Here is a 13,357-nt window from a genome sequence, read left to right on the forward strand (position 1 = left end):
GGGTCCCCTCCAGGGCGGGAGTGCGGTTTGCCAAAGGGGAGCTGCGTCTTTGCGCCCCACTCGGGGTGTACGGGGTGCGCACCTGCCCCGCGGTGAACCCGGGTTCTCCAGACTGGCGCGGGCGCCCTCTGGTGGGCGCAGAGAGAGGACGGAGTGTCTCCCCCACCAACGTCCCCCCCTCCCCTCGCCCTCCCATATGGGCAGGGGCCCCGGCGTCTGGCACTGGGCACCCTGGTATCACAGGCGGGCTAAATCCAGGAGCCCGGCTGCCCTCGGGTCTCAGGGCCCTGAGTCCAGGGAGAAGGGACGGTGCCGTCAGGTCACCTGGTTGGGCACTGGAGCGGCCAGTGATGCACTCCAGCCGCACTGGGCCGGGGTGTCTAAGAGGCCCCACCAGACCTCCTCCCTGCCCCAGCCTGTGCAGGGACTGGGTGCCCAGAGAGGGTGCACCATGGGCTGCTGGGCTCCTGTGTTCCCAGCGGAGTGAACGCCCGCTCTACCCTGCCACATACACACCCTAAGTGGACTTGGGCTTGGACACGACTGGCCCTACGGATCGGAGAAGGGGCGAGGGATGGGCCCCTGGGGGTAGGAGTGTCCTATTAGGCCCCTGCCCCAGAGCTGGGAGCCAGTGCCCCTGGTTCCTTTCCTGGGGGGACTCTCAGTGCAGAGGGGCCTGGAGCCTGTCCACTGGCCTCTGCCCAGGGCTCAGAGAGCCACTGAGCTCCCTGGGCTTCCAAGCCAGAGGCAGGGGACCAGATACTCCCCAGGAGCAAGGGAGTGGACCCTGGGCTTGTCACGGACTCCTGGAGAGTCAGTGCTTCATGCCCCAGCACCGCTGCACCTGCTCTTCCGCCCCCCTCCCCCCACCCCTGCACCCTCCAGCCCCCTGGGCTCCTGGCCAGAGCCCTGGCGCCGACCCTAGGCAGGGCTCTTGGCCCCTCCGTGCCCCAGTCCCTTTTCTCTCATGTGGGGACACCAGGGCTTATAAGCAGGGTGTGAGGCCTCCTTGGATGACAGTGACGGAGCGCGGGTGGGCAGCACCCCCCCCCCGCCCTTCCGTGGGCCACCAGCCCCGGGAATCGGCTGCAGCAGGGTCAGGAGGGCCGGGTGCCAGGCTCTGAAGCCACCGCGGGCTGAGGAGGCTGAGGATGGGGCGAACCATGGGCTGGCCAGGGCGGGCTGTGGCGGGGGGCGGAGTGTTTCAGGGAGTGAGGGCGTGGGAGGCTGGCTGTGTCAACTAGGAGGGGGCGGGATTGTAGCGGGAGGGACCAAAAGCGTTCTGGGAGATTTCTTTGTTGTCTCCGGATGCAGGAGTTGAGCTTTGGGATGGCCCCCAGCAGCCCTGGAGAGGTCACATCAGAGGGGGGTGGTGGCGATGCTTCTGTCCACCACTGGGTGGCGCTGAAGGCCCCAGGCGGGGACTGCTGGCTCCGAGCCCTTCCTGCGGGAGACCGGGGCTCTGGGCCCGCAGGTGTGAGATGGAGGCTCAGGGGGGCCCAGGGGGCACCGTGGGGGTTCAGATGGGCTCTGCAGGGCCAGACGCTGGCCGGGGCACCAACTCCCCCAAGCCCGGGTCTATAAATAGCCAGGAGGCCTGGGGGGAGTCGGGCTTTTCTATAAACAGCCCTGTCCAGGCCCAGCAGCTGGGGCCCTGCCAGTCACATGGCCCAGCCCAAATTAGAACAGCGCCCTGCAGCAGCGCACGGCTCGGCTGCCCAGGGTTCCCACCTCACGTCATCCGTGGTGCCCCAGGACACAGGTGCCCCTGGAGCTCGAAGCAGTGCACTGGCAGGAGCGGGAACGGGCGCGGCCGCTTTGGAGAACAGCTTGGCAAATTCTTAAGAAGCTGAACATAAACTTGCCGTATGACCCAGCCACTCTCGTTTCAGGAATCGAGCCCTGAGAAACGAAAGCACACAGGCAGCACACACGTGCTCGCGGCAGCGCTGCCTCACATGGGGACCACCGGAGCGCCCACAGGCGAGCGGATGAACAACGCGCGGTCTGGCCACAGAACATCCTTCAGCCACACGAAAGAACGGAGTCCTGACACACTACAGCCCGGCTAAATCTCAAAAACATGCTAAACCGTCACAGAAGGCCACTTATTGTCTGATCCCGCTTCCATGAAATGTCCACGGGAAGCCAGTCCGTAGCGACAGAAGGCACTTTAGTGGTTGCTGGGGTTGGGGGAGGGGGAACGGGGAGCGGCTGCCACATCGGGGATGCGGGGACTTTGGGGGCATGATGGAAATATACTAAAAGTGGGTCACGGTGATGACTGCAGTATCTTGTAAATCTGCTGGAATTACATACACTTACAACAGGTGAGGTTTATGTCTGTAAATTACGGCCCCGTAGAGCTGTGCTCATCTCACCACTGTCCTGGACCTTGTCCCGATTCTAGGGGCTCTGTGGGAGCAGGCAGGGCCCCTCAGGCCCACCCCTCCCGCTGTCCCCCCCTCCCCTGATCCATCCACCTGTCCACCCATGCACACAGCCACCTATGTGCTAATGTAGCCATACCCCCCCCTACCCATTTACCCACCCTCTCACTCCCCCCCCGTCTGTCCTTCTCTTCCTCCATCTACCCATCTGTCCATCATCCATCCATCCATCCACCCACCCGCATCGTCACAGCCACTGTGATCAAACCACACCCACCCACGGCTTCTGAACACAACACAGGCACGTGCTGGGCAAGCTTTGCTCTTTATTGGCCAAAGTTCCTCCAGTCTCAGCAGCACACAGCGGGGGATGGGGAGGATGGGGGGTGGGCGAGCGCAGTGTGGGCAGGGGCCCCACGGGGTCAGAGACGGGAGCCCCTCTGGCTAGATCCGTCCGGTCCCCTAGGCCTGGATCCCGGCCTCCCCTCAGCCCAGCCGGGTCTGGAGGTGGGAGCAGCAGCTCGCAGGGCGGGTTGTGCTGTCCATGAGGGGACCAGGTCCTGGCTGTGGCCACAAGGGCAGACCCCTCCCTGCCTCAGGGCTGGAGATGCTAGGATGCGTGTCAACTCCATGGGGTCCCCCCCCCCCTTCTGAGTAGAGGGACGCTGGCCCTCCCATGCACTGTCAGACAGCCTGCCTCTACCCAAAGGCCCTGGGGTCCTCTCACCCACCTACCTATCCCCGACTGGGCCACCACAGAACTGTGGAAACGCATAAACAATCCCATTTCAGTGAAACACGACTGCTTCAGACCAACTGAGTGGGCTGAGGGGCTGAGCTGTGGCGCCGGGGCTCCAGCGCCCCCACCCGCCCCGGCTAACCGCAGCTGCAGGGGGAGGGGGTCTGTGAGGGCCTGTCCCCAGAAGCAGCTGGGTGCCGGGTGACAAGCTCAGTGGTGCTGGACCCGCAGCCACCGGACCCTGCCCCCTGCAGGCTGCGGGCGGGCGCCGTGGTGCATGCGGTGTGGGGTCGGGGCTGGGCATCGGCGTTTAGAAAGCAAACCGCGAGGGGCTGGGGGCATTCAGGCAGGCCAGGAAGGCGCCAGGCAGGCCGGGCCCCAGTGCCCGTTGGGGTCCCAGCCGCAAGCCCCTGCCAGGGCTCCGGGAGACCGCGGCACTGGCTGGGTAAGGCACAGGGTTTCGGTTTCCCGGGGGCCGGTCCCAGCCTGGCCCCGGAGGAGCCCCGCTCGGCAGCACGTCCAGCGGTCCTGCTGTGGGTCCTCTCACTTGGTTCTGGGCCGGGGCCTGAGGCCTGCGGGGAGGGAGAGGAAAGAACTCGGTCAGGAGCAGCCTTGCTGTGGGCGGTGGCAGGGGGCCCGCACCGGGTCCCCAGGCTCCTGCTGCCCCCTGCTGCCCCCTGCCCAGTGGGCTGCACCGCGTGTCCCCAGGTCCACCCGGACGGCAGGCCCTTTCTCTGGAGCAGCGAGGCTCACACAGGAAGCAGGTGACTGCTGCCCCCGTCCACCTGTCCAGACCGGGTTTCACAAAGCACGTTTCATCACCAGGCGGGCGGGGTCTCCCCAGGTCTCACTCCGTCTGTACTCACGGGTCCCCACTGTCACCAGCTCTCCCTGGAGGCCCCAGTCACTTCCCCACCGGCCCCTCATGTGGATGCCTCCTGCCGTGTCTTTCTGCAGCTCCGTCCTCAGGGCACCGGGCCCTACACCTGTGGCTCCTGCCCCAGGCCGGCCCTGCGCCCACCCAGTGCCCTCCATGCTCTCTAGTCCCGGGGCCCTCGCCTGGCTGTTGCCCCCAGATGCCCTGCGCCCACAGCACCCCGGAGCCAGGCGGCAGCGTGGGGCTCGGGGACCAGAGCTCAAAAGAGATGGGGCAGGAGTAGAGGATCAGAGTCCCCCACACTGTGGCTGCAGGCCCAGGAGGGACAGTCAGGTGGGCCTGGGCCGGGCCGGGGCGGGCAGAGGGAGCGGGGGCGGGGCTGCACCCAGGAAAGGACCAGAGGAGCCGGCGGAGGCGCCCTGACGCCACTCCTCCCACTCTTGCCGTGGCCACGCGAGCACTGCAGCAGAGGACGGAACACACCACCCACGCTCGACACTTGCACGATTGAAAGATGGCACGACAGAACAGAAATGCTGGTGCAAACTGGGGGCCATCACTCCGGGCATCACCCACCTGCTGCTTACTAATCAGAGTGAAAACACTACTTGTGCAGCGGGGCTCTCCCAGAATCACCACCATGACACGTCTGGGTCGGCGTCAATGCCACCGACGCCGGGACAGACAGGCCCCTGAGCCCCTCCCGCGATGCTCTGGGGAGGACTCACGTCACGGGTGTAGGATTCCTGCCTTAAACGCAACCTGGACCCAGGTGGGGGACAAACAGGACACCTCCAAAGTGACTTCGTGTCTGCGGTGTTATGCAAGACAAAAGGGGCTGGACGTGTGGTCCTGGGCAGGACTTTGTTTCCAGAAAAGCAAAGCAACGACTATGACAGGTAGACTGGGACCAGGGGTCACCCCGGCCGGGGCTGCGGGTAAAAACAGCTCGGTGTCCAGGTGCGCGGGAGAATGGCCCTGACCTGGGGGCCCCGGGGACAAACCCCGGCACAAAGTATCCTGATGGCTATAAGCAACCCTCACGTCGGTCCGTAAAGCTGTGGCGGGTGGGGGAGCAATGCAGCAGACGTCAGCAATTCTCCTATGTTTTCCACGTTTTTGTAATTTCAGGGTAAAGGGTAGGTGCTGTTCATTGGGACCTCCTCACAAATTTCCTGTCGAGTTGAAGTTTTTCTCCAAATAAGAAGTTGGGGAGACAAGGAGGGTAGGGGTTCTTCCTCCCATCCTAACACTGGGATGACAGGGCCCACGAGCCTGCAGACTGGGAGCCCCAGGCCTGGCCGGGGGTGTGGGGGGGACTGGGGGAGCGCAGACCCTGCACCGGGCACAGCGGTCTTTCACCAGACAGTGGCCACACGTGGTTGCTGGCCCCGAACGCACGGACTGCACACTCCAATGTCCCCCACACCTAGGGCCAGCAGCCGGGGCTGCAAGGACAAATCCTGACCCCGAGGGACAGGCGGGTGCCCTCGTGAAAGCAGACAGCCCAGCTCAGAACCCCCCGGGGGGCAACCCCCCGCAGCGCAGGGTGAAGGCTGAGCCCCGCAGCGAGGCTGAACTAGGTCACAGCTGCACTGGACCACACCCCTGCCCTGGGCTCCGGCAGCCTGACCTCACCTCGATGCCCTGGCCAAGCCCCGGGCACATCGGGCAGCAGGTGTGTGAGGAACAGAGGGCGCCCCCCCCCCACAGAGCTCCCACCCAGGTGGGGCTCCGGGGCCCTGCACCAGATCACGGCCCACAGCACAGGCCGGGACGCCATGGGGACCAGGCCCGTCACTCCGGTTGCAGCTGTGAGCCTCGGCAAAGACCCTGACTGTCCCACCCCATCGCGGGAGTCCCAGGAGGTGCCCACAGACCCACCCGCTGCCTCCAGGGAGAGGACGCCTGTGCATCCCCACAGGAGCCGGTGGCCTGCCTGTCCCTGGCAGCGGCCTCCAGGGTCTTCCCTGTCCCTCAACGGTCTCCCTGGGGACACGTGTGGCTGGAGCCAGGGCCAGAGGAGGGCCGGGTGCCCTGTGGATAGACTTGGGGGAAGCGAAGCCTGGGGGCCGGGAGTTAGCATGAGGCTCCGGCAGGGCGACCTCAGCCTGGTGGCCGGGCCGAGGGCCACGCCGTCCCCACCCTCCAGGCCCTGGAGCCCTGCTCCCCGAGGGCATCCTGGCTGGCCCTGTCCACCCCGTCAGCCTGGCGGAGGCTCTGAGGCCGCACCTCCCCCAACCAGGCGAGGCACAGCTCCCGCCCTTCTCCGAGAGGGAGGGGAAGCCGGGCACCGCGGCCCGGGGGACGCTGGCTGGAGGGCTGGGGGAGCTGGGTTAGTGTCCAGGAGGGCCGGGCGCGGGCCCTGCCTCTGCTGCCACCGTTAGTGCTGAGCGCCAGGCTGGTACGTACCTTACTGGATCACACAGAGTCTTTTTGTTTTATTATCGTCAGGGTCAAGGGCAACCTCTGCTTCCAAATAAAAGAAACGTGCTCAACAGCTCGCCCCTCACGAGCGACCCTGAGCTCAGAGCGTGGACGCTGAGCCGGAACACAGTCGCACCCCAGGCCCCTCGCCGCGCCCTGCTAGAGGTGGCCCACGTAAGGCAGGCGTCAGCGGGTTACAGGTGTGCTGGCTGGACGGTGCCCCCCAAGGCTGCCCCTTCCCGGAGCAGAGGCGCTGCCACCTCCTCTCTGGCAGGACACAGAGATGCCCCGGGAATCGCCCACACTCGGGCCGGGGGGAAGGGGTGGCAGCGGCCGGCCGCAAGGGGAGCTCCAGGGCCCTGGCGTGTGACGAATGAGCTCCAATCACGCGCCAATGCCCGGAGCCCTGCCGACTCGCCTGCCTGGTACTCCTGCTCGGGGTACAAGGAGGGAGGGGGGCCCCAAGTTACCTTCCTGGCTCCTGGAGGGGCGCTTCTTCCTTCGCTTGCCTGTGCCCTTTGACGTCCGGCCCTGGGCCCTGGGGAGGGCGCCAGACCCTGATGAGTCAGTCACGGCATCCTCGGAGAAGGACCTGTCCAGGGAGGTGTCCAGGGCGGAGTCCGGGGCTGTGTGCTCATCATCTTCGTCTCCGTCCCCGCCACGGCCTGCGGCAGGGAGGCCAGCACCGCGGCCGTGGGCAGCTGCATCCTCTGCGCCCTCGCCTGTGGTGTCAGCCTCGGCCTGGCGGGCGCCCGGAGGGGCCGTGGGTTCCTCCGCGTCTTGGCTCAAACCCGTTGCCTTGGAGGGCTTGTCACTGGAGAAGTTGAGCGGCTTCAGGGCCTGAGTGCCTCCCAGCACCAATGAGGGCTGGGGGCCCAGAGGGTCGTCGGTGGCCAGGACATCACTGGCATCCATGTACCAGGAAGAACGCCTCTCCAGGGGCCCAGGACCACCCTTCTCTGATGAGTCTCCAGCGGGCTGGGGGCTGCTGGGGGCGGCATCCGCGAGACCCCAGCCGCGGGGCTCCTTGGCCACTGCGGCGTCGAGACCAGGCTCCGACGTGGGGAGGCTGGTGCCTCCCACAAGATCCCTGGCGGCCGCTGTGGATGGAGTACCCATCAGTGGAGGGCAGGGGCCCCTCAGTGATCCCCATCCCTAGAGCCTGCCCAAATCGAATACCACCCACCCTGCAAAGCCCCCCCCCGGGAAGCTTTTCCTGGTGGCCGAGTGCGGGTTCCCACAGGGCAGGCCCAGGCCTTGATGTCCATGGTCTGTCCACGGTGTGGGGGGGGAAGCTGGGCCCCGAGACGATGGCACGTCGCCACCCCTGCCCCCAGAGACCCCAAGGAGCCCAAGGCAGCCTTCTCAGGAGTGGAGAGCCCCACCCCAGGGCCTCATGCCTGCCTCCTCCACCACCGCAGAGCCCCTCTGAGCCCCAGGGCATCTGTCAGAGGGCCCATTGGCCCGACTCCTCTGCCGGCCTGGGGGCTGGACGGGTGGCCGTCACACCAGCCGGGGAGCCCTCTTGCAGCAGAGACACGCGGAAGCATTGTGGGGGTGAGCTGGCCCTTATCTCAGGGCAGCAGGGGAGAGGAGTGGGCTCTCCTGTGAAATCAAGGAGGGCTTCTTGGAGGAAGGGAGGCCCCGGGCTGCAAGGATGGCATAGCGCGGGGGTGGCGGGAAGCAAGTGGTGACAGGGAGGCGGGGGAGGGTCTCACCAGGTGCCTTGTTCCTCGGGGGGTCTGTGGCCGTGTCCCCTCGGCCACGGGCCGTCTTGCGCAGCTGGAAGCCCTTCCTGATGTCAGCCAGCAAGGCGTCGATGACACACACCTCCTCCTGCTTCCCGCCTCCCTGCCTGACTGAGAAGCCCAGAGACGCGGCTCAGAGGGTCCCTGGAGCCCACCCGCGGAATCGCCCCAGAGGAGGGGATGTAGTGCTGCAAGACTTCCAAGGAAGGAGGAGTGGCCATGGCCCAGGCCCGCCCCGCCCCCCCCCCACCCCGCTGCCCTTGGCGCAGCCTCACCAGGCTTCCCGCCCTCACCCCGCAACCCGCGGGCCTCGTCTTCCTCCGCCAGCTGCTTCCTCCTCTCAGCCCTGGCCGCCCGCTCCTTCCGGTCCCTGTTCTCCTGCGGGACAGATGCGGCCCGTGAGCCCGGCCCCCCATCACCCCCATTCCGCCCGCCCTACCCGGCAACGGCGGGGGCCCACCTTCAGGGCGCGGATGAAGAGGTCCCGGAAGGCCTTCATGGTGCTGAGCGTGTCCTCCAGGGACAGCTGCTGGGCATCCTCACACAGGTAGGTGGCCAGCTCCAGCTGCTTCTGCCTGATGGCCTGGAACACCTCCTCCACCTCCTGGGAGGCCGTGATGCCGGCCTGGGGGCACAGGGGCAGGGTCATGGCCCTGAGGGGGCCCACGCAGGGCACCACCTGCTGTCATAGGGAGATGCCCAGGCTGGAGCCCCAGGGAGGGCGCGGTGGGGCCCATGGCCGCAGGAGGATGGCCACCGGCACAGGCCCTGCCGGCGTTGTGGTCTCTGAGCAGGACCGAGGGTCTGAGCACTGTGGCCGCAGGATCAGGGACCAGGAATAGGGGGCCGCCCTCCCGGGGGGGGGGGGTCTCTCACTCTGGCTCTCTCCTCCCCATGCTCGCCTGCCCCCCGCCCAGGGCCCCACCCGCCCAGCACCTGCCTGGAGGCGTTGGGAGTACTGCTCCTGAACCTCCGGGATGGAGGAAGACACCTTCCGTTCCATCTCCAGAAGCTTCTTCAGGTTACTGCTGCACTCCGAGTGGATCATCTCAAGGTTTATCCTGAAGGTGCCAGAGAGCCGGTAAGGTCAGGTGACGGCTGGTGTCCAGGCTTGCTGGGACAGCGGGGGGCCCCTGGACTGCACACCCTCAGGGACAGGGGGGACCCCCGACTGCACACCCTCAGGGACAGCGGGGACCCCCCGACTGCACAGCCTCAGGGACAGTGGGACCCTCGGACTGCACAGCCTCAGGGACAGTGGGACCCTCGGACTGCACACCCTCAGGGACAGTGGGGATCCCCGGACTGCACACCCTCAGGGACAGCGGGGACCCCCCGACTGCACAGCCTCAGGGACAGCGGGGACCCCCCGACTGCACAGCCTCAGGGACAGCGGGGACCCCCCGACTGCACACCCTCAGGGACAGTGGGGACCCCCGGACTGCACAGCCTCAGGGACAGTGGGACCCTAGGACTGCACATCCACTGGGACAGTGGGACCCCAGATTGCACAGCCACTGGCCGCCAGAAACACGTCAGAGCCTTCAGATGGCCTAAGTGGTGTTGGGATGAAGCGCCCAGCCTACAAGGTGCTGCGTCTGTGGCGTCAGGACAGTAACCCCCACGGATCAGCCTGTCCTCGCCTGAACCTCCACAAGGCTCAGCAGCCCTGCGACCAGAAGACCTTCCACGGTGGCGTGGTGCCGGGCAGGGCCTGTGTGGGAGTGTGGACCCTGCAGGTGGATGGCCTGGGCTGCCCTCCCAGAGCTGCACCTGGGCTATGTGACCCCATGGACCCGGCCCTGCTTCCCCAGGCCTCAGTTTCCCTCCTTGTACAGTGGGGTGGCGTGGGCTCATCTTGAAGGTTAACCTTGTGACGAGGGCATGTTAGACCAGCCCCTGGCGTGACCGTAGCCAGGTTGCTCCCCAACACCCTAGGCCTTGGTTTCTTCCTCTAGGTCACACGGGCACAGGCCACGGCGGACGCGAGGTCTTGCCCAGGGTGAGAGTGTCTATCGGGCAGCAGATCCTGGGGGGCCGGGGTGGTGTCGCAGCGTGCGACCCAGCCTAGTCCAGCCGCCCCACTGGCCGGGGAGCGGGCAGTGGGGGGCAGGGCAGGAGGTACCTACCCTGCCGCTCGGGAGGGCGGCTCCAGGTCCTGCGGCAGCTGCAGGAGGTCTGGGTGGCTCTCCTCCACCTCCTGCAACACGACGTGTCCGGTGAGACCCGCTGAGGCCACCCTGCAACTCCCCACCCTCAGCAGCTGTGGTTCACGGCCCTCGGAAGCCCGCGGCACCCTGGGCCTAAAAGGCCTTCCCTCGGGCCTGGCCGGATTCTGCCGGTTTTGCTCTCCTTGGGGTCTGGGGAGGGACGGTGGCCAGTTGGAGTGGGTGAGGACTGCGGGGGGTGCAGTGGTGTGAAGGGGAGACCAGGCGCTCAGACGGGAGCCCCGAGGGGCTGCGGGCAGAGCGGGGCGTGGGCGCCATCCCGAAGGCCCCCCAGGCCGCGGACACCTCCAGCACGTGGTGCAGCAGCGTGACGCGGCCCTGCTGGGCCTTGGTCTCTGTGAGTTTCAGCAGCGCGCTCATCTTGAAGCCGTCCGCGTCCCCGGTGTGGCTGCCCTGCGAGGGCGGGAAGTGAGCCTCTCGGCCTGGGCCCGGGGCCAGGTGGGGATCAGGGAGCAAGGGCGGGCTGCGTGCTGCCCACTCACGTAGTTGAGGAAGTTCCCGATTTTCAGGATCAGCAGGCAGAAGACGGGCAGCCGGTGGCTGGCGAGCAGGCCTGCAGGATGGCGTCCCTTCACTGCCTCCCCGCACCCCACGCACCCCACCTCCCCGCTAGGCTCCAGGGCACGAGGGAGCGGGAGGGCAGCGGAAACCGGACTGAAAGCAAGCCTGGAGGCTCTGGAAGCAGGAGCGACATGGGCGCTCACTGAGCCTCACGCCCCCGGGGGCAGGTGACCACTGCCCGTTCTGGGGGCGAGGACAGAGGGGAACCTCTGCCACCTGCAGCCACCCTGGCTCTCAGTCTGTGGCCAAGACGACAGGGGACATCCCCACCCGGCGTGTGACCCCAGCGGAACCGAGCCACGCCTCGGTGGTCAGGCCCGTCCGTGTCCCTGCCCGCTGGCTGGGGACTCCTCGCTCAGGGAAAGCGGTGTGCGTGTGTGTGCGTGTACATGTGTCGGCGTGGGCACGTGTGAGTGCGTGCATGGCTCAGGCTTCAAGACGGGGCGGTGGTCTACAGGGAGAGGAAGGTTGGCACCCCCAGGACCTGCCCGCCCCCAGCCGGGTGCCCCACTCACCCTCGCAGGCGGCGAGCAGCAGCTGGGCCTTGGGCCGCACCATGTCCAGCACGACGGCCGTGCCCTCGCACAGCAGCATGCATTCGACCCGGAGCTGGTAGCTGGGGCGGCAGGGCGGGAGCTCAGGGCCTGGGGGCCTCCACCCACCTGCCCGGGGCCCGCAGGGTCCTCTTGGCAGCGCTGGTGGGGGGTGGTCCCACGGCCTGGCCCTGTTCAGCCTGGCGTGGGCCTGAGAAGGGTGCTCTGGACAAGCCCCAGGCTGCCGAAGATAAGGGCAGGCGCTCCCCCGTGGGGCACCCCTCGCTCCTAGAACAGGGGCCTTCCCGGGGGTCACACAGGGGGGCCTGGGCCTGCCTGCTGGAGGCCACACAGCCCTGCCCGCTGCCCACCCCCAATGCCGTCGCCGGCCGGGAGGGAGGCCCCGGCCCACAGGGTCCCCTTGGAGGGCCCCGCGGCTGGGGACTGCTCTTCGTGGAACCCTGGGGACGCGTCTACACAGCCCTGCTCTGTGCTCTGGGTCTGGGCCCAGCTCCCACCCGTGGGCAGGCCCTCGGGTCCAGGGCCGCCGAGCTCACCAGGGGATGTCCAGCAGGAGTAGGTAGAACTGGTCGGCGCTGGCCAGCCTGGCTCGATCCTCTGTGAAGGAGCGCAGGTGTTCAACCTGCAACAGGAGGCCCCCGCGTGCTCACCCAGGAGACCTGCGGCGGCTCGCTGAGGTGCCCGCTCACCGGGCACAGCTCTGGGTGGAGCTGCAGGCCCCTTGGGCCCCCCGACACACACCTCTTGGGTCCACTCACCTCGTGCTTCTCGGGAAGGAGCTTGCGGAGCTGCTTGAGAACCTCCACGTCAAACTTGGTGGTGTCCCCAGCCCGGATCATAGCGGTGACCTCCTCGTTGGAGCTGGCGGGGTGAGAGGATGGGGGTGGTCACACGAGGCACCCCACTTGGCCTCCTCGGGACCCTGCCAGCCTGGGACGGCCCTTGGCCCACGACACCTCTGCTGGTCATGCCCAGGTTGCCTCCCACACCTAGGAGGTCGCAGGGGCCAGGGCTGCGGGGCACAGAGAAGGCAAGCCACCTGCCCGGGGTCACACAGTAATGACGCTGGCGGCTGAATGGAACACTCCCCATCTGCCAGAGCGCCCTCCTCCTCCTCCTTCCAGGGGGCTGCTCAGGACACAGGTGGGATGGCTCAGCGGTACCCAGTGAGCTCCCGGGCGGAACACCTGCTGCAGGGAAGGACTCAAGGGCTGGGAGGCTGGGCCACGTCCTCGGCCTGGCTTGGCCACCGCCTGTCTGTGGCTTAAAGGGTCCCCACCACTTTCTGGGTCTCATTTTCCCCAGGGAGTCTGGCCTAGCGGTCTCCAGAGCCCCCAGCTGGGGTCTTCTGTAGCTATTACCCGCGCTGTCTCTAGCCCCAGGGATGGCATGTGAACTTCCCAGGGTGGCCTGCAGAGGGCACTGCTGAGCCCAAGATGCGGGGCCGGGTCCGGCGGGGCCTGGGAGTCTGACTGGGGCTTGGCGGGAGGGGCCGGCTCTGCGACACCATCTGCTCTCAGATCCTCGCAGCTCACCATCTAAACTGCTTCAGGAAGATGTTGAGGTTCAGGCTCTTCTTGGAGTCCAGAAAAGTGATCTGGAAAACATCCCTGACCCATCAGTACCTGGAGGGCAGCCACGGAGCCCTGTCTAAGCCCTGGCCCCTCCCTACCTCCTTGGGCTCCTTCCTGGCTGGGGCCACTGCTTGTTCCTTGGGCTTGGCCACGGGTAAGGAGAAGAGCCGCTCGATGGTGGAGAAGTCAGGCTCCACCATCTCCGTGTCCGGGCTGCTCAGTGACGCCCACATAGAGCTGCGCTCTGCGGGCAAGGGGC

The 13,357-nt window shown here is 66.9% G+C and overlaps 1 protein-coding gene across 1 annotated transcript in view; it reads right to left on the reverse strand.

The window, feature by feature from the left end:
• Positions 1-2,706: 2,706 nt before the first annotated feature.
• The window catches only part of INF2 (inverted formin 2), a 28,279-nt gene continuing 17,628 nt past the window's right edge, over positions 2,707-13,357 (reverse strand). Inside the window, exons 9-23 of the mRNA XM_082834606.1 lie at positions 13,197-13,342; positions 13,060-13,121; positions 12,283-12,385; positions 12,061-12,146; positions 11,486-11,586; positions 10,892-10,962; positions 10,695-10,802; positions 10,311-10,381; positions 9,122-9,242; positions 8,642-8,806; positions 8,457-8,559; positions 8,152-8,292; positions 6,904-7,533; positions 6,419-6,475; positions 2,707-3,701 (exon numbers count right to left, since the gene is read on the reverse strand). Of these exons, the coding sequence (XP_082690732.1) occupies positions 6,420-6,475; positions 6,904-7,533; positions 8,152-8,292; positions 8,457-8,559; positions 8,642-8,806; positions 9,122-9,242; positions 10,311-10,381; positions 10,695-10,802; positions 10,892-10,962; positions 11,486-11,586; positions 12,061-12,146; positions 12,283-12,385; positions 13,060-13,121; positions 13,197-13,342 (1,964 nt within the window). The 3' untranslated portion in view covers positions 2,707-3,701; position 6,419. The remainder of the gene's footprint in view (positions 3,702-6,418; positions 6,476-6,903; positions 7,534-8,151; positions 8,293-8,456; positions 8,560-8,641; positions 8,807-9,121; positions 9,243-10,310; positions 10,382-10,694; positions 10,803-10,891; positions 10,963-11,485; positions 11,587-12,060; positions 12,147-12,282; positions 12,386-13,059; positions 13,122-13,196; positions 13,343-13,357) is intronic.

The sequence above is a fragment of the Leucopleurus acutus genome, assembly GCF_964270905.1.
Source record: "Leucopleurus acutus genome assembly, chromosome: 1".
NCBI classification, from domain to species: domain Eukaryota; kingdom Metazoa; phylum Chordata; class Mammalia; order Artiodactyla; family Delphinidae; genus Leucopleurus; species Leucopleurus acutus.